The sequence below is a fragment of the Apteryx rowi genome, unplaced genomic scaffold (assembly GCF_003343035.1).
Source record: "Apteryx rowi isolate R43461 unplaced genomic scaffold, aptRow1 scaffold_354, whole genome shotgun sequence".
NCBI classification, from domain to species: Eukaryota; Metazoa; Chordata; class Aves; order Apterygiformes; family Apterygidae; genus Apteryx; species Apteryx rowi.
The window spans coordinates 614166-634072 of NW_020450019.1; the positions used below are offsets into that span (position 1 = coordinate 614166).

General features: G+C 45.8%; 2 protein-coding genes across 6 annotated transcripts in view; one reads left to right on the forward strand and one right to left on the reverse strand.

Moving 5' to 3' along the window:
- LOC112969534 (transcription factor CP2) overlaps positions 1 to 1293 on the forward strand; it is a 4823-nt gene extending 3530 nt beyond the window's left edge. The window contains 6 exon segments of the mRNA XM_026072937.1: positions 300 to 393; positions 462 to 552; positions 708 to 790; positions 875 to 1020; positions 1104 to 1155; positions 1256 to 1293. Of these exon segments, the coding sequence (XP_025928722.1) occupies positions 300 to 393; positions 462 to 552; positions 708 to 790; positions 875 to 1020; positions 1104 to 1155; positions 1256 to 1293 (504 nt within the window).
- Positions 1294 to 3543: 2250 nt separating this feature from the next.
- FBXL20 (F-box and leucine rich repeat protein 20) overlaps positions 3544 to 19907 on the reverse strand; it is a 44359-nt gene continuing 27995 nt past the window's right edge. For 3 of the 5 annotated variants that reach the window (XM_026072953.1, XM_026072951.1, XM_026072952.1), the window contains 11 exons: positions 18238 to 18332; positions 17724 to 17792; positions 17446 to 17541; positions 16039 to 16165; positions 13917 to 13991; positions 12055 to 12185; positions 10513 to 10573; positions 9905 to 9949; positions 8418 to 8474; positions 7678 to 7890; positions 3544 to 6900 (listed from right to left, as the gene is read on the reverse strand). In XM_026072953.1, the coding sequence (XP_025928738.1) occupies positions 6793 to 6900; positions 7678 to 7890; positions 8418 to 8474; positions 9905 to 9949; positions 10513 to 10573; positions 12055 to 12185; positions 13917 to 13991; positions 16039 to 16165; positions 17446 to 17541; positions 17724 to 17792; positions 18238 to 18332 (1077 nt within the window). In that variant the 3' untranslated portion in view covers positions 3544 to 6792. The remainder of the gene's footprint in view (positions 6901 to 7677; positions 7891 to 8417; positions 8475 to 9904; positions 9950 to 10512; positions 10574 to 12054; positions 12186 to 13916; positions 13992 to 16038; positions 16166 to 17445; positions 17542 to 17723; positions 17793 to 18237; positions 18333 to 19907) is intronic. The other 2 variants (XR_003254742.1, XM_026072954.1) reach the window with 2 other exon arrangements.

Below are 19907 nucleotides of genomic sequence, written 5' to 3' on the forward strand. Positions count from 1 at the left end.
CCTGCACCGCCGAGAGCCCCCCCGAGAGCCCCGGCGAGGTGAGGCCCCCGCGCACCCCCTCGTCCTCCTTCGCCCCCGTCCCCCTGGACGCTGATCCCGGGGTCCGGGCTGGCATCCGCCGCCGGTGCGGGAGCCGCTCGCTGCCGCCCCGGAGCTGCAGGCGGCTCCATCCTGCTCAGCGCGGGCAGGGTGCGGAGGGGGCAGCTGCAGCGTCCCACCGGGGTCGGCAGCCCGGCGGGCTGGTGGGGGCTGAGAACTGGCCAACTCGGGACACGCTGCCAGCTCCCGCCGCCCTGCAGGCGCTGAGTCCCTGCGCYTCCCCGCTGGAGACGCAGCAGTGGCTGCACAAGCGCCGCTTCTCCGCCTACGCCCGCGCCTTCGCCAGCTTCACAGGTGAGGAGCGGGGCCGCGCGGGGCCGAGCGGGGCCCGGCCGTGCCCTGAGCCTCCCCGGCCTCCCCAGGCGCCGACCTGCTGCAGCTGAGCCGCCGCGACCTGATCCAGATCTGCGGGGCGCCCGACGGCATCCGCCTCTCCAACGCGCTGGCGGCCAGGTGGGGCGAGCGTGGGAAGGCAACGCGGGAACCGGCTGCTCCGGCACCGGCACCGGCCGGGCTTCATCCCTGCTCCGCGGGTCGCTGCCTCCGTGTCCCGCGGGGCCCGGCCGGATCCTGCCCCCCCCTCCCCAGCCCTCTCTCTGCCTCCGCAGGGGCCTGCGCCCCCGGCTGACCCTCTACGTGTGCCGGGAGCCCGCCGGCAGCGGGGCCGAGGGGCCGGTGGACGCGTGTCCAGGTAGGGCGAGCGCGGGGCCGGGCTGAGCCGAGCCGCAGGGCAGCGCCGGGGCTCAGCGTCGTCCCCATCCCCGTCCCCGCGCAGGGCTGTACCAGGAGCTGCACCTGGAGGAGCTCAGCGCGGCGGAGCTCAGCGCCAAGCTGGCCGAGCTGCTGGGGCTGCCGCCGGGCCAGATCCAGCGCGTGTCCCGCCAGGGCCCCTCGGGCATCCACGTCCTCGTCAGCGACGCGGTAAGGACCGGCCGCCCCGCGTCCGAGCATCCCGCGGCAGAGCCAGGCCCCCTCCCGGCCCCGCTCATCCCGTTTCCCTGCAGATGATCAGGAACCTGCCGGAGGAGACGTGCTTCGTGGTGGCCGTCAGCAAAGGTAGCGCGGGCGGCTGCGGAGAGGGAGGCCGCGGCGCGGGGAGGCGACGGGAAGCTTTCGGGGACGGGCTGCCCCCAGGCTGAGCATCGCCTCCCCGCAGCGCAAGCCCCGGACGGGTATCGCCTGGTGCTGCGATAGCGCCGGCCGCATCCCAGCCCGCGCCGGGAGGAGCAGGAGCCGCCACCGMGCGGGGAAGGGAGATTCCCCCACCGCAGGGGAGCAAAGGGCACCGGGCCGGAGAGGGTCCCAGCCCGGCGCATCCCTTCCCCGAGAGCCCGTCCAACAGGCGCCGACTCTCCRCGGCCCCCTCCATCGACACTGGCTGCATCCCTGCATCCGTCACCTTGTCTCCTTCCCGTTTCGTATTAAAGGACGGAACAAGCCAGCCCTGAGCCTGGCCTTGTCCCTGCCGCTTCTGCGGGATTTCCAGCTCGGCATCCTGGGGCTGGGGCCGGCCGGGCCGGGAGATGACACCGGCACAGCCCGGAGGCCACGGCAGCCCCGAGCCAGCCGGGAGCCTGGCAGAGCAGGAGGGGAGCAGGCAGGGCCCCGGCGCAGAGCCTGGGACAGCCCCCGCTGGCAAAAACCACTTGTTTCTGCGTTTTGGCTCAAGGAAATGTTTATTTATAACCCCGAGTCCTTCCTCCGAGCACGAGCCAGCGCCYCTGGGGCTGCGCCCGCTGCTGGCACCGAGGGCCGGCTCTGGTGCGACGCCCGGGAGCTCGGGGACACCGCCGGAAAGGGCTGCCGGAGCAAAGGCCGGGCTTTGGGCTAAGCGAGACGGCGGCAGGTTTCCCAGAGGGGGAGGACGGAGATGGAGAGGAGCCAGCGAATGCAGAAACCCAGAAACTGCCTGCAGTTTGTGTACCATGCACCACACAAAAGACAACTGAGCTACAGATATATATATATTTACTTTTAGTTAATGGCATTATTATATCCACACAGTGTCAAGGAAAGCACAGATTACAATATCATTAAAATAATATTTTACAGATCTCTATAATATATATACTCGAGGGAGCGTATGACAAGGTTCCCACTTGTATGTCCAACACATCAGTCTAAATGGACACGATGAGGCCACCAGAGTTTAAAAACACATTAAAAAAACACTTAACAGACCCAGCCCTGCCCCTCATCCAGCACCCACGACCGCAAGCCAGCGGGAACACCGCAACCCAGAGCGGCGGATATTTGCGCTGGATGCACCTACAGGAGACGAGCTGGAGCACAGGAACATTCAACACTTAAACAGTTTGCATAGAAAAGGGGAGGAAAATCTCATTTTAACAGAAATCGGTGAAAATTAGTGGCCTCCAGCCAGCAGGGAAAACCACAGTGAGTCCAGATGTTTTAGGGATGCGGGAAGGTGAAAGGCTTAGCCGCAGCACAACCCGCCTCGGGGACRAGGCGGGCGTTTGAGGATCGCTCCCAAGGGCAGAGCACCAGCCCCGCGACGCGGCAAACGCCTTGCGGAGGTCGTCTCAGCAAGGAGCACGTCACACCGAACACCCCGAACTTCACGGAAACCAAGCCAGCCGGCCGCCGGCACCGGCGGCTCCGCGTGCCGGCGGCTGGAGCACGCGGGGGGGAGCGCGGTGCAGAGCGGGTGTCGCCGGTGACGGGTCCCGTGCTGAGACGGCTCCTCCGTAAGGGCACCCGGGCGGGAGCGGGCAGCCGGGCCGGCAGCTGCCCGGGAACGGCGCCCTCGGAGGCGCGAAGGCAGCGGGAGACGGGGGGCCGAGGAGGCAAGGCACGCGTCTCTGGGGCGTGGACTGAAGCTTTGAGCAAAAGCCGCTTTTTTCCCCTCTTTTTTTGTTTTGGCCCCCCACGACCCTCTGGAGCCAGGGCCGCGGTGCGGCACAGGGACCCTCCGCACCTCCGATTTTCGCTGGCTACCTCGGCCAAGTTGTCAGCGTGGAGAGAGAAGGGAAGAGAAATCTTGGTCAGCTTTCTTGGATGCCAGAAAAACAAACACACACAAAAAGAAACCGCACACGATCCTTCATCAGAAGGGGACAAGACATTTTAAACCTCATTTCCAGGGCGCACGCTTCCAGTGGGACACTGCAGCAAAGAACCTTGTCATACTGATCTCCCATCCGCCCCGTCAAACAAACAAAAAAACCCCCCCAAAACAAAAAAATACCCCCCAAAAAACCATGACACCATGGGCCAGCCATGAACAACACATTCAGAGTAAAATAAAAAAAGGAAATTACAATGATGTTTAGAAAATAGGAATTTGTTAAAGTTTTTGTTTTAAATAACCTTTGTGACAGCATGTTACACTTGCCACATCCTCATCCTCTTCGGGAGCAGGCAGAACCACGATCAAAAGTGCTGCTGCGTGTCTCAAAAGAAAAACAAAAGCCTCATTTTTGGTTGCGTTAGATTGCCTCACAGCACCTCCCTGCAGGATCGCAACAGCACTCGGCCAGAAGGTCTCAGGCTGTTCTGCTAGAGACGTCCCTTCTTCTCGCCACCCGCCTGCTCGGAAAGTCCAGCGAGCATTTCAAGGCCGCACTCAGCTCTAGCTGTGCTTGTACTATGTGGCCAGGGACAAGGTGTTGAAAGGCAGATCCAGGTCACAGCAAAACACTTCTTTTCAAAGCGGGAATACACGGTCCAGCCTCCATGCTAGACTGTGGGACACAACCACGGAGGCATCTCAGGATTCTGGGGTGCGCATGGGTTTTCACGGGAGGGCAAGGAAAGGGCCAATACATAGACAACAGCTCACGGTCTCAAATCAAGGACCTGAACTGACCAGGTCCAACTAGTCTAGTCCAGAGGCTGGAAAGGATGGATTTGGCACAAGTAGGGAGTCTTTGAATTGATTTGATATTCAGACAGGGCTTGCTCCTCACTGAACCGTTCAGGAGAGCCACTGTTTTGCATCACACGTCCCTCAAAACAACACAACAGAAACGCTCCTCTAAAAGATGGTCCCTGAATCTCAGTGGCTGATGCCCTCTGTAGCCGTCAGATCAAACACAGGGCTAGTGCTTGACCTAGTGCCTAGCAATCCTCCATCTCAGCTAGTCATCAGTCCAGCAGAAACAAGGACGAATGCATATGGAGCTAAAACAGAATTCCCAAACAGCCCATGTCCAATACGCTACCACGTGCAGAAGGATTTTTTTTTGCTCTACAAAGGTATTCCTCTGGTAAGACAAGGCTTGGAAAATGGTTGTTTATTGGTATTTATAAATACAAACATAAGGAAGAGTCCATTTAAAGATGGATATTTTGACTTAAAAGGACACTGTCAAATAGTTTGAGCTACCTTATGCTGTTACCCTGTGCGAAAAAAAAAATGCTTTGGGTTCTGTATTCTTGAGTTTTCCCTTGAAAACTGCTCTGTTACAAAGAGATCAGTCAGTCAACTACACCCTGGCTTACAAACCAATTTCAGCTCTCCCCTGCCACAATATAAACTAACCAAAGTGTTTTTCCCAGAGTTGTGCAAATACTGTGATTGCCGGGTTCTGCCCGAGGCGCACCCGCCCATTCAGATAGTCAGTCTGTTACCATGGGAAGCTCCATTATCTTCTGCCACCCTGAAAATCGGAGAAAGGAGTTCTGCAAATGAAGTATAAGAACAGGCTCGTTGAGCAGAGAGAAACCACAGCGCTAAAGAGGATTTGAATAAATATACTGGATTAAAAGCAATCTATAGGAAAAGAATTGACAGTATCCTTTTAAACACAGCATACTGGATTTCTTCCCAGCAGACTGCGCATCTGCAAGACTTTGTTAAGCACATATTGATGGGGTGGGGAAATTAAGTTGTAGATGAAGGCGATACAGCTCCTGTGGTACTAAACGGCCCTTCTGACTGCCTGAACAGCTCAGACGGTGCTAAGAGGATGGGAAGTAACACACGGTCCTCAAAGCAAACCCACAGCAGGAAAAAAGCCCTCAGAACGCTAAAACGGCCGTTCCTAGCGCTTCAGCCAGCTCCTCCTCATCTTTTGATTATTCAGCATAAAGGTGAAGTACCACTTCCTTGGCTGCTGGCAGCTGATTAAACAGACCTGCTCCTCTTTGTCTCAATCAGATGGGAATCTCCGTAAACATGAGCTCCCCCTTCTATCCCAGGGTGCAGACAGCAGGAAGAGCGCAATTACTTACACATCAGCTCGTCTTCCACAAACCTGTTACAGTTTGACCAAGTTCTGCCCCATTAAACCCTTGGCGTCTGCCCATCTGTTCACATGTTTCATAGCGGGCAGCTGGAACTGCCAGCGTCAAGGAATCAGGCACTCACGGAGCTGGCTCGGGCTGTCTATACTCCTTTGAAGCACCTGGATTAATCTTGCCTGAAATGCCTCAAAAGCAGCTTCTATGAACACATACCCCGGCAGCTGGGAGGTACGGGCACACAGTAACCCCCCCATTTCATTCAGACGGTTCCTTCTCCCGGGCAAGACACTTACCTGTGGAAGATGCAAAAGTCAGCAAAATCACCCAGCGCTCACACCTCACTGTGAGAAGGGGACAGTAATCGAGGACATTTTCAGGCCCGCTGTTCCTTCTGCTTCATTGACCAGGGCAATAAGCAAAAAAGATTCTACTTTGCTGTTCCTTTGGGGGTAGGAGGAAAGGTGGGAGGGAAAGGCAGAAAGAGTAGGGAACTTACAGTCACTGGAATAGAGACTATAATTTGCCCCCTATATCAAGAGTTATATTCTCATCACTGGGGTAAAACCTGAAATGCAAAACAAATTCAGAGACCCAACCRCTGGTAAAAAACAGGCCAAGAAGCCTATGAGAGCCTAGCCTGTAGTTCAGCTCATTTTCTGTTTAAGATCTTCCTAAAAGGTCATCTCAGGCTCAGGCTTCTAATGGTAAAGAGTATCTTTTTTTTTTTAATTATTGATTCATAACTTGTTTGGTAAATCTCAAAAAATTACTGAATTAGAAATCTGTTAAAAAAAAAAAAAAAACAGGATGTGGGGAGGGTAAAAAAAAACGAGCCTGACATTACAGATTTCAAGCTATATCACAACAATCTAGGAAGCCTCTGAGCCGAATGCTACAAAACACAGAAGAAACAGATGAACCTTCAACGTGAGCATGCTCAGGGTGGTCAGCAGGGAATGGGAAGTAGAGAAGCACAAGTAAATCATGTCTCACAATGGCTGCTGTTTCATTCCCTCACTGCAAATGGACACAAAACTTGTGTTTATGTTTTTTTTTTTTCCTGAACAGTGGATGTAGGGTTAAAGCATGTTTCCTTTCTCTCCCTCTCCCCATTTCAAAGGATTTCAGTTACTATTCCAACTTTAACAGCAGCAACAGTCATTTTGGGTTTGCAAAACCCTCCCCTCCTCACCGCAATGATTTCATCTGAGCATGCCCAGCAGGAATGGTTCAGAATTATACCAATCCACCTACAGAAGAAGCCAACACAGCTCCAGCTCCCATATCACAGAGTTCATCAGTTTGCTGGAACAGGTGGGGTGTGTATATGTACGTGTATGGGTGGCTACAGGGCCTGGCACCACAGGCCCTTTCACTGGCCCTTGCAAATGACACTGGTATCGCTTTCCTTGAAGATACTGGTGTCCACCGTAATTCTACAAGTGTAATTAAATACTCAGTTTGCAAGGATGACCACTTCCAGTGTCATAGGATGATGCAACATCTGCAGAAGCGTTGTCTGCTGCCCCCAACCGAAGGAGGTGGAGTCACAGGAGCGAAGTAGGCATGGACTTTAATATTGGGTAAATGGGTCTGAAAAGACAAACACAATGTGTAAAGTAACAACAATAGTGGCAGTGCAATAGTCAAATAAAGAGAGGTCGAGATGGGCCTGGTTTACCTGTGTACTGTACGGATTTGTGTGCCCTTTGCAGATAAAATGGTATTGTTACCCTTGTTTTACAGATGGAGAAACCGAGACACAGGAAGGAATCGCTTGGGACACAGGGTGTCTTAGATGATCCAGGAGCTAGTGACAAAGCTGCTCTGGCTCTGAATCCCATCCACAAGACCATATAGCCTCCCCTACACCAGACTGACTGTATTACAGGATTAGCCTGAGTTTTTATATATATATATGCACACATTATGTATATATACAAATGCACACACACACATATATATAACAGGAAGTTATCAGTATAAAGCACTCCATAATCTATGCTAAGCTTATAAAGTAGTCAAGAGGAGATGCCATTCTACACATTTGCTGTGGCACTAATTCTTGATCCCACGTTTGAAAGAACACCATCAAGTATAACTGCACATAAAGTGAGCACTTGCACGCTGGGTCTCCCGTATTCCTTTCTGTTTCTATGTGGTGGCACAGCAATTTTATTTCTTCCCTACCAGCTAGCGCTCAGCCCCATCCAATCTTCTCTTGAGTGAAGGAGGCTATTAATTTTATAGATGACTGTTCTGGCAACACATTTGAATGCCTGATTATGAGAAATCTGTAACTCAGCCCTCCTGCTTCCCCACCAGATAGTGTTCAAGTCACAGCCTTGATGATTTGTTTTTTTTTTTTACCCTGAGTCTCTTGATTCCTGCTCGTGTGATTTGCTGACAGTCGTACAGTTCTATCCTCTCCAAGCTGTGGCAGCTTTTCAGGTGCTCCAGGGAGGCATCTGTGATCAAAGGGCAGTTGTCCAGCTCGATCACCTCCAAGCGGTCGTGTGCGCAGGCACCGTTTCCCAAGTGACGAATCCCATCGTCCGTGATCAGTTCACAGTGGGATAAGCTCTGCATCCAAACAGAGGTAGTTAGCAGCCTCTGCCATCACCAGATAGAAGCCAGCACCCCTGCTGGCTTGAAGCAGTACACAGGGACACAGAAAGGGAGATAGACTAAATTCCCAGAAATTCAGACCAAGAGGAAAACTGCTTTCCACAATCAGTAGCCTCTCCAGGTCACAGATTCTCAGGTCTAGACTACAGGCGAAAAGGACTGCAGCCTCCTCTCTAATAGATGGACTGACAGTCTGGTTTGTAGACAGATTCTGCTAAGCTCGCTTAGGAGAGGTAGAGACTGGTGTCAGGAGAATCCATCGTCCTATAATTCATTTTCAGGCAGCTATGGGTGCCTGGCATATGATTAATGCTAGCAGTAGGGGAGGGACAATAGGTTCTTCAGGGTCAAGTTTCTAGCTGAATTTTTCCAGGCCTTCACAACACATCTATGAAGTCAAAGAGACAAATCCCCATGGGCAGCATTTGAAATCCTTTTGTTTATAGAAAGAAAATGCTGAAAGTCTCACTTATAATACTCACCAGAACCTGAAGCCGTGGACAGTGTATGGAAAGCTGGATTAGCGTACTGTCTGTTATCTGGGAGAAAAAAAAAAGAAAAAAAAGCCCTTTCATGCTAGATTCTTTGCACAAAGCCTTTTTCCCCCTGCTAAAGTACAACTACAAACTTTTGCCTAAACACAGTTCTCCATGGTCACTCTTCTGAGCCCCTCAGGAAGGCGTCCCCTGTAAGACCAAATCAGAAACCAACTCAGGTCCTTAAAGGACTGTTAAGTCATGGAGTTTGCATTGCTGTTATTTCATACTTCCTTAGGTAGCTGTCATGAAGCAAGCTCACAGTTGAGAGAGACAAGTGAGCAGACAACTTCAACAAAACAAAGTCTCCTAAATATTTGTCCCTGAAAGCATTAGAGGTGTTAAAATCTCCTTCTAACAGCTCTGTAGATTGCTGAATTGTTCTTCATTAGTTTTTCAGGAAGAAAGAAAGACTCGACACAATGGAATTCTAATCTAAAAGCATTCAGAAGGGAACTTGCTGTGCTATCTTTGTTCAAAGCAGTCCAAGGACACAGCCCAATTTTTCCTTTTTCCTTTTTGGGCTAACTTTTTTAATCACTTCCTGTCTGGACCGTTTTAAGTTCCTCTTGTGATCTCCTGAATATCTGCCCTGTAAACATCAGGAAGTACAGAATACTGGGGTCAAACTGTTCTCATGGCAGGAAGCAAAATCTTATTATCTCCACCGTCTTTATCTAACTCCAATCTGTCCTTCGGGTTGGCAGATTTTTCCATAAGATCTTGAGTAAATGCAATCATTTTCCCTGTAAGTGTTATCTTGAAATGGTAATCAGTCCATGGCACACACTCGATGGGACAGTGTCGAATTACAAATGAAAGACATGCCTAAAACTACTGAAGAAACCTGCAGCACAGAGTCAACAATAACAGACTCAGTAACTGGTGAAGCATTACATCCCGTTGCCTTCTAGGAAGGCTTGTGATAGAATGGGCATCTCAGTTTTATTGCGAGCTGTTGCCATCTCCTTTCTGTGCAAAATCACTGCTGTTCAAACATTCTGGCTATGTTTTTTCAAAACAGGTAATTTCTACTATCTCTAACAACATTTGTAGCGCACACTTTCCCTTATCTTACGTGCAAAGATCTTACTCTGGGCCTTAATCTTGTGTCAAGGGTTCACAGTTCTATATACATGGTCTTCAGGACACATCTATTGCTATTAAAGATTGTTTATTACAGTTATGGCAGCATTTATTGTTACAAAATATGAACAAAGGATCAAACTACAAAAGCAGTATTTTCTTATCCAAATATATCTGGTTGTCTTTGTTCAGGACTCTAAAAGGAGTTTTCAGTTGGAAACGCAATCTACCATCTTTTTATTTTTGCTGCAGTGCTAGAAATGTGGAAGTATCCATCACAAGCCATCTTTCCACACCGCTGGGACTTTGTGCTAAAAAACGTAACAGCTAGAGGTGGCACCTCCTACCTGGACGCACTCTTCCAGGTCCATTTTTTCAAGCTCATGGCAGTTCTAGGAACAAACAGAAGATCGAGTGCACAAACTAAGTGCAAAGTTCAGACAGCAAATATAAACACGTCTACAGTAAAGAGAGAATCCTTTTTTAGAAGGGAAGGGTTTTCTCCATGAAAATGTCATGACTGAAAGGAAAGTTCACTGCTTCTTTAAGAAGCAAATCAAATATACTAAAGAAAATCAAGTATACTAAAGAAAATCTAGCAATTTCTCTCATTTACAGGCACCAAGTTTTCTTTATTCATAGAAAGTAAAGGAAATTAAATTTAGGGTCAGTCGTAGAGGACACATTAATCTAGTACAACCAACATTAAGAGATTATAACTCCCAAGTATTAGACATCTCAATTTGGATGCACGTCCTCCTAGATGTGTGGGTCGGGACAATCCTGAAGATGTCAGGTATTACGTACAACCTAATTTACATCACCTAACTTCCACTCAAGCTTCAAAACTGAAAACATGACAAGAATCTGCACTCAGAGAAAGCTACTGTTAGTTTAGATCTATCAAGAAAACAAAGCAGAGATACTTGACGAACAAGTGGAAATCAGCACTTACCCTAGCTAGAGTAGTAAAGCCCACGTCTGTTAGTTGAGAACACCTTGCAACTTCTAATATTCTGCACAGAAAGAATTTATAATAACCATGGTGGAGTCATTTTGCTTTTCAGAGTGTTTCATTAAAAGCTTCCAGCAACCCAGAAAAGTTTGACCCGGTTTAGGCTGTGCTCTCTGAGAGGATAATTTGCACAGAGCATCCACCCTCTATACCTGAGTGTAGGTCACAGGAAAAAACACAGAAAAAGAAGTCAGGCTAAAAGGGAACTCCAAAGGTCATTCAGTCGTACCCTGCTTCAAGGCAGGACAGCTCTAATCTCTCTTTTCTGACAAATGTTGGCCTAAGGTGCTTTTGAAAATCTTCACTGCTGGGCGCTCCACAACCTCCCCAAGCAATCTCCTCTGGTTCCCACCCCAAGCGCAGAGCTCACCGTGAAAAAGGGTATAATACAAGATAGTATACATGGCATCCTGGCAGACGGGCATGAAAGAATAAATATTTAATGCCATGATAGAAAATTTTGAAGTCTTCTAGGAGGCAAACTGCTTGCTTCTGTGACAACAGATAAACTTTCTGCCAAACAGTCACTGCAGTTCTATAGACATTTACTTCCTAGTGTTAATGTATTTATCTACCTTTATAGAAAAGAAAGCCAACTTTCCTGAAATGCATTATGCATTGTGCTTTACAAAACTTAATACTGTAAAACTGCCGTCAAACATAAGCACAGAAACCATCTGGAACTGAAATCATGTTTTACCTTCCTCTTTGGTTTCCATATACTTGTATGCTGCACTTTGTACCCACAATTCTTTAAATGAGCTTATCACAGAAAAAGGATTTTTTTTTTTCCTGGAAGACACCATATCTTATGCCATTTAATTCAGGCCACTCAGCTGTTACAGATGCCAGATAATAACTGTATCTTCTTTCTGCACCTGGCCATTTCCTGAATTATAGCAAAATCTTCCTGAAGAAACTTGTCCTAATAAAAATAAGCGTCTTAAAAAATAATAAAAAAGCAAGCACCTGCAGAGATGATGCTGGAAGCCCACTTTTTCAAGCAAAGTGAAAATTAACACAATTCCATCTGCTATAAAATCATTAAAACCCTGTTAAAATCACATGTTAAGAGGAAAAAGATATTGATTAAATGTGTTTTCAGTTCTCAGTACAAGAGTAACATAACCTCAACTGTTTTGCATTAAAACAAAACAAAAAAACCCACAAAAGTAGACATACAATGGTTTAGAAGGAGACTGTTACCAAGTGAATCTATTGGCAGTACACACCACCACAGCAGGGAGCTCTTTTATCACTGTTCTACTTGCACGAGTTTAGAAACCAAAGTTTGGGTACAACTGCTATCACCTCATAGCAAATGCCTGGAAATAAGCTCAGTGATAAGAAAGCACGTTTTCAGACTACAGAGACCTTCAGAGTCTAAAGCAGCTCAAATATAATATGACCAGGTCACCAAGATCCTTTGCTCAATGTGCAACAGGTCACTGAAGCTTAGGTAACCCTGCACCGAAAACTTACCTCAGCCKTGGGCAGTTCTGTCCCAGGGCATTCAAGATGGCATCTGTAATGTTAGAGCAGCCTGAGGCACACAAGGATTGTAACTTGTGGCATCCTCTGCATATTGTAATGAGACCATCATCTGTTATTTGCTACAAGAAAAACAACAACATCATCACAAGCCATAACAACGTAGGTGGAGGTGCAATGCACTGCATATTTTGCCCTCAGACTTCCAAGCAGGCGCTTAACTCAGGCCAAGTTATGCTACTTTCAAGCAAAAAAATGCATTCGAATATTCCACAGGAGCAGCTGAAACAGGATAAGGCACTCTGCAGCAATATTCTGGAAGCAATTCCTCATGCGGGAAACGTTTCTGAGTGGGGCTACTGAACAATGGGGAAAGAGGGGGCAACAGAAGGCCTAGAAGAAGTCTCCCGACTTCCTTTGCAACACTTGCTCGTAAAGAGCAAATGAAAAGTCAAGATAAAAAAAGCACCTGAAAAGTCACAGTCATCCAGAAAATAAGGAGGTCTTTTTTTCCCCTCTCTCCTTACAAACAGGCTTTTAAAAATACACCTGAATGGTTTGGGACCAAAACCTGAACTGCAAGACACAGGCTTACAGTCCAGATCACATCAAATTCACGCCATGGCATAGTAACTCCATCAACCTTGCTGCAACCCTGGATACAGAGGGGCCACTCTAGCCCTTTGCGGTCTGTTCTGCTAACAAGGCTGGCGTGGCAACAATACACGAATCTGTTCCAGATGTTACCCTGCATGAGCAAGAGCACGAGGTTCTGGGACATAGCACGGCTGTGCCAAGAAGCCGCGTGGGACCAAGAGCAATGCACGCAGTGGGAGAAGATGAAGAGAAAAAGGGACAGAGGTGGCACAGGACACGTATGCTTGAGGCCCAGTTAAACCTCACTCATTTCCTAGGTTCTAGATTTCTGCAGACAGCCAGATTCAACTCAGTTTCAACATGGAAAAGCTAGGGACAGACACTGCTTCTTTTAAAAGAGCAAACCTGTAGACTGATAAGCCTGAGTACTGGAGTGGGATGAAATGGAAGCTGAGTACAACATGGTATTTTCAATTAAGGTGAACAAGGAATCTTACTTGTTTTCCTCTCCCTTCTGCCTGTTTGCCTCTCCCTTTTCTGCCTTCTTGCCCAGATCCCAGGTGCAGTTCTGGCATTTGCTACTAACAGTTTACTCCTTCCTTGCAAGTACCCAGTCTCAGATGGATGGACACCAAATCTCTAGTCAGTCTAGTATTTGGTAAAGCTACTCCTTAAACAGGACAGAAAAAAGGACAGTCCTGCAGCCCCCAAAGCCTTGCCCACTTCAGTGGAAACGGAGGGGAGTGCCTAGTCATTCACTGCGTCAGACTAACTGCATGAGGGTATGTATAAAAAGCTCATTACAATTCCTGTTTTGGCTTAAACATATATTTTTGGCATTGCAGAATAATTGGTTTACAGTCTTTCTGTGCAGGGCAACTGCGCTTCTCGGTTCAATTTTAAAGAGAGACTGGAGTGAGTCTGGCTAGAACAAACATTCCAGCCCAATGGAAAGAATTTTTCCAGCTAGTCCTGCAAATGAGTTTACAAGCCCTGTGGGCAGGGCAAAGAGACAAACAGTTCTGACAAACTGAATGCTAAGACACTGTTTCGGGGGCTTATTCAACATTACCAAATGCTACCAAAAAGCTGTTTTTTATCAACTCTTTTTAAAAGTCTTACAAATTTACAATTGCCCTGTCAGCACAGATGACGATGTTTCTGGGACGGAGTACGTTCTGCATGGTTGCGTTTTTAGATGGTCTCCAAATGCACAATGCTGGCTGAGTTGGGAGATCGTAAGAAGGCTTACTTACTAAGCATGTTTGAAGGTTTAAAGTCACCAGTTCGGGACAATGTGCACCAATGTACTTGAGAGCTTCATCCTCAAGCTGGAAAGAAAAATTTAGAGACTGAAGCAACCTGTTAATACTTGGAGCAATCTTCAAAGAAAGCTCTGAGAACAATAAAACATCCACAGTTGGGATATCTATGGGGAAGGAGGGCAATACACCGCAGTCTCAAAATAAACAGCAATGAGTGCACATCACTTTTTACCATCTCAGGGACAGAGTTCAAAGACCCACAGCACTAAGTTACTGATTTAAAGAAATGCTGATCTGATCCAACATGCATGACTAAGAAAGCAAGAAGTGAAATCAGAAACTATTTACAGGAATTAAGGAAAAGCTTCATTAGGCTCCAGTGAGGGCCTATAAGTAACACCATTTTTATATTGCAATACTTGAACTCTCTCTCTCTCTCTCTCTCTCTCAAAGTGTTATTTCATCATAGGGAGCACAAAACACATTCATGTTGCTTTCTGAAGATAAGAAAGCCTGCTATTCTTAAATCTGTAAGAACAGATGGCAAATAATTGATAACAAGGATGTATTGCCATCAATATTTCTCTGGACTCCATAAATTACTAGAAATTCAAGCTGTTTTTATAATCTAAACTGAAAATAGGCTGATTGTTATGTCTCTGATCAAGTCATCTTTTTATAGCCACATATACCCATCTTATGAATTAAAACGCAACAGTAATATAAATTACTGAAAAATGAMTGACTATAGCCCCTACAGCTAAGCTTGTTTGCACACAAAAAGTGTATTATTGCTTTATACACATAACAAGTGTATTATTGCTTTGCTTATCATGCTAACCTTTTAGGGCTTTCTGTGTGCATGCACAGGAGAAACACGCTTTTTGCAAAATAAAAACATATAGCTGTTTACCTATACACAGTAGATGAAAATGGCACTTACTGACTCACGCTTAAGAAATCCCCACCCCTCAAGAAAAAAATAATCCAAAACACATGAGCACTTTCAGTGTTTTGGGTATAAGAACCAAAGAGATCAAGGAGATCAGTTTCCAAGTCTATCTTGAGGCTCTTAAACTCTCTTGAGTCTTTGGGTCACAGCTTTCAACTCCAGCAGGGTCAGCTTTACTCTCCTTTTTCAAGGACAAGATTCTGAGATGCATGTTTGCTCCCTTCTAGTCTGATCTATTTGTGCATTAGAAAACTCCCACCTCATTTAAGTAAAGAAACAGTAATTAGTCCCCATATTCTTTGCAAAATAGCATTGCAAAGAGGTCCCACTCATTAAAAGAGTAAYACTCATGGTAGATGTTCTCCATGGCCTAGTTCATAATTGATATTGCTACTTAGAAAAGTTGTAATATAGGGAAGCATTTAACATATTAAACTTTTCAGTGATCCAACAAATAAAACAGTAAGAGGAAGGTTAAAAGGAAATTAAGTCTAAATAACAAAAGGAATAACAAGGAAGGAAAACAAGTGTCAGCTGTAAAAGTCAGTGCACCATTTATATTCCAAAGAATGAGCACTGCAGACCTTTCCGTGCAGTCTCTTCAAAATGTACTGTCGTATCTCAAGAGCTATATGATACACTTAAGGGAATAGCATAATGTTTCTAACTGACTGCAGAGAAGTCTTTACAGAGAGTCAGGTACAATGTGATTCTCTTTGACTAGCTAGAAATCCAAACGACATGTAGAGGAAATTCTTTCACGTGGTTACAGATGAAAGTACAGTCAGGCTTTCTAAAATTTTCTGAGCCTTCCAGAAAAGGGTCCAGCCATGAATAACAAAGTTATCTTCTCTTAAAAATAAAATACACACACACACGAAAACTTTGCTCTGTGTGTTCCCAATGGGAAAAAAAAGAAGAATGATTTCACAGCTAGATATGCAATTTGTTCACTGTCCTACTACTCATGCTGAGCTTAAAGCTATTAAGGAATTTCAATAAAAGCACTTAAYCTCCAACAGACAGACTGTGAATAATTTCAGTAACTAATATTTCTGGAAGTAGAAAAAAATCTACAATACTTCATCCCCATACTTTCAGTTACAGCAGAAAGAAACTAGCAGTTATTATTCAATTTGAGTGTTCTCTGTAGAGCCGTACCTGCGTGCAGCCTTTCAGAAACAGGGCTTTGAGTCCCCCACAGCCTCTCACCAGAGCCTGGATGCCATCCTTAGTCACTTGGTCGCACCAGGAGATATTCAGCTGTTCCAGCAGTGGGCATCCCTCACTTGGGAGGCAAAAAGAAAAGTGGGTGGAAACTTTTTTTTTTTGGAAAGAAATTCTGTTTCAAGCCAGAATCTAGGAAATTCCCATTTCTGGAATCCCCATGAGCACAGGAAGTACACCCCCACCCACAGCCCCGCAGGGAACTTCTCTTTGTCAAACATCTCCAGATGTGAAGAGCTCTCCAAAGGCAGGATCAGGAGGTTTAGCCTCCTTATAGGAGAGCAAAAGATGACTGATTCGCCCCATTTTGGGCACCTCCCAACTCTTATACTAGGACAATGTTTATGGGCTTTCTGGATCTGCACACAGCAAACCACCCTCATCCAAATGCAAACAGAGGGTTGACTTCTGCTGTGCTCCTTCTAACTTTCCAGGTGTAATTTTGCATTTGCAAATAGCTGCCAGTAGGAGTAAGATTCACACACGTGACTTGCAATCACGCAGAGGTATACATGCCATCATGTATTTGAGATAACTGCAGCACAAATTTGATCAAGTGAAATTAGGGACAAATATGAAACCCCTGGAGGGGAGAAAAATCATGCTCAAAGCGTAGCTATAAAATAATTTAATCACTTATTTGCTCTTCCAAATCTACATTTTTCCTTCAGTGTCTAGATGCACCCTCTTCAGTATTTTTCAGTGATACAGCTAGGACACTACTTAATCTTTTTAACAGCTCAGCCCCTATTGTTACCTTTAGTGGTTTTTTGCCTCCTTTTCTCTGTCCCAATCTCTTCCCACCAATGTCTGTCTTTCCCTTCCTTTTCTAGATTACTTGGCATTTCCATTTAGCAGATTTAAGTAGTTATGTGTCTCCTAAGCAGTTTAAAAAGACAAATAGTCACAGGCTGATGTTCACCTTCTAACTATACAACACTAGCTACATATGCAACAGTACAATTACAATCCAGAAGCTGACTGTTAGTAAACAAGCACCTAAAAAGGCAGACTAAGACTTTTTCCTTCTTTTTGCCTCTCCCCCAAAATCCCTCCTCCAAAACTGTAATACAATATAATTATTCTTCCACTGCTAATAATCACCAGGATGGATATAAGCAASCTCGAGGGCAGCTTCTACTGAGTCTTCCTCTCTCTTTCTGCAAACTAGGAGGCGTAACACGTGAATGCTGAGCTCTGCTGGGGAATGCCTGGATTCTAATCATAGTTGCACCTCAGCCTATTTCAGTCTCCTCTGAGACGTATGAGACACATGGGGCAACGGCAGGTCAAACTATCTGGAGACAACCGGCAAATGTCATCAATGTTGTCAGCTCCTACCTCAGTGCTTTCAGAGACAAGTTGGTTATGGAAGTGCAGGAAGCCAAATCAAGGTGCCTGAGTTTAGAGCAGAACTTACTAAGACTGGTACATGTACTGCAAGAGAACATACGACAGTCTCATGTGATACATTTATTCAAAGTCATACACATTTCATATGACATGCATTATATTGCCTACTGTACACCCAAATCTGGCCTCCCCTTAAAAAGGGGAAGGAGAAAACAATATGGTGCAGGCAGTAAAGAGGATGATAGGGGGAACAGAACATTACTCACGCATCTGTGATCTTGGTGCAGCCATTTAGGTTCAGTACTTCAATATTTCTGCAGTTCTGTGCAAATGTCCTTCATTAGAGAAAAGGCAAAACATAGCTTTTTTTAGGTGACAGATTTCCCTACGTTCTAAAAAAGCATTTGCTTTAACCTCAATGCATCAGAAAGTTTTAAGCAACTGTCTCAAGCAAAAATAAAAGTAACTTGTGTTGCCCCGCATCTTGTGTTGGGACTTCCCAGTCTAAAGGCAAAAGTTTGTGATTCAGTGCCAATTACTACTTATCCTGTAGTAGCAGCTGGTAATTTATTTAAATTGAGGAAAATAGCTACTGTGTTAAGCTAGAAACCGATAAATTAAAAAGGCTTATATGTTACTGCTTCTGAGGTTTTAAGTTAGGCACACATCCTTAAGGTCTCAGTCCCAAAGTATTCACAAATTATTCCAGTACTCTGTGATGGCAGAAAATGAGTCATTCTTTGCATTGTATTTAGGAGCAGAAAGAAGCCATACCACTACCTTAACGCGTTGTCTCCCACTCCTAGACAGCCACGCAGGCTTAACTTCCGCAAGAAACCCCCACATCTTTTAGAAATATTCTCAACTACTCGGCCCTGTCGGAGACAGAAAGATTTACATTAAAAAATCAAAAAAAAACAAAACTGACCTCAGCATTGACAAAGTTGAATTCAAAACTTTGCAGATTAACAACAGTTTGTTATTCTAGGTAAAATAGTGCTAAGAAAACAAAAATGCCATCATAATAATCTAAGACAGGGAGAGGGAGAATTATTCAGCTTCTGAAGATGGAGAGACAAGAAACAATTACCTAAAGCCAGAGTCGGCAAGCTCAGGCTAATGTTTGAGGAATTTCCTCCAGTCCAGAGCTCCTGGACATCGATACACACTGCCCAAGAAAGATGAAAGAAGCAACGCCACTGCTGCACAACAGGCAGTGAGATTTGCAAATAAGTACAGCGAGTGTACTAAAAACAGATAAATTTCTATTCAAAAGACAGACGAGGCAGTTTTATTCTCACAGAAAAAGGGATTCAAACATTTGTTTTCAAGAGATCTAGTGCAAGTTTAAGTGCAGTTTAAGTGCACATTTTCAATGCACAGCATTTTCTCAGATATTTACCACTTTGAACAAAGTGCAAAAAAAAAAACATTGAGAAAACATTTGTATCGCTGTCCAGCAATTCAAACACCTTGCCCTCTACTATATTCTACATGGTTGTTCATCACAGGACAGCAATATCAGCCACTTCAAGTACTAGTTGACATTTAAGATCTCTATATTGATTGAAGAGATGTTTTTATAAAATCCTTTCCCAATTAGAAAATAAAATAAAATCAAGTAGGCTAGCTACGAAGTAATTTCACAGCTGAAAAAGGGACACCAGCTTAACCAGATCTCTGCATGAGCCTCTGGTAAAATCTGGCCACTTGCTTTCCCAGGCTATGGGAAGAACTTGCGTAGCTGCGGCTCACTGCTGAAGTGCTGCACTGGCTAAAGGCCGACAGAAGACCGAAAGCCCAACCTGTGTTTCAGTGTAGAAAGGCTGGAGAATCCGAGCCAGTATGTGTACTTTTGCAGTTCCTCTAGCATGACTATGAGTTCATATGCTTGGATTAGAGGATTCAAATACACTTATACAATATATGGAATTTATATCAATTGCTGGATTTGTGTTCCTTTAAAGCAAACAACATTTAGGATATGAGAAAGTCTAAGCAGGTACTTTTAGGTTAGGTACAACATATTAAAGCACTTTGTTTCAAAAGGGGAAGTCGATGCTTAAGAAAGAACATGTGTTTCTATGTACAGAGTGATGTTAGGGAACAGGGAGATGTTAAAACCATGCAAAAACCACTCAAGAACGGGGAAAAGCCTAGTTTATATTCACAGCATTCCTCTCTCTCTCTCCCTCCTACACAGCCCAGAGAAAGTAGCATGGCGATGAAGTTCTGCCCTCGTTTCCTGTTCCCTCCATACACCAGGCACCATTAATAACTTCACTGTACCCCTATGAAAGCAAATAATTACATGGGTCCAAAACTTTCAGGGCATGTTAAGAAATTAGGTATTTATTATTGAGAAAAATCACATGGTTTACTTCCTTCAAGGTGTCTCAGGCCACTCGGACCCCTGCAAGCATACAGAAGTCACCATACTGTCACGGGCA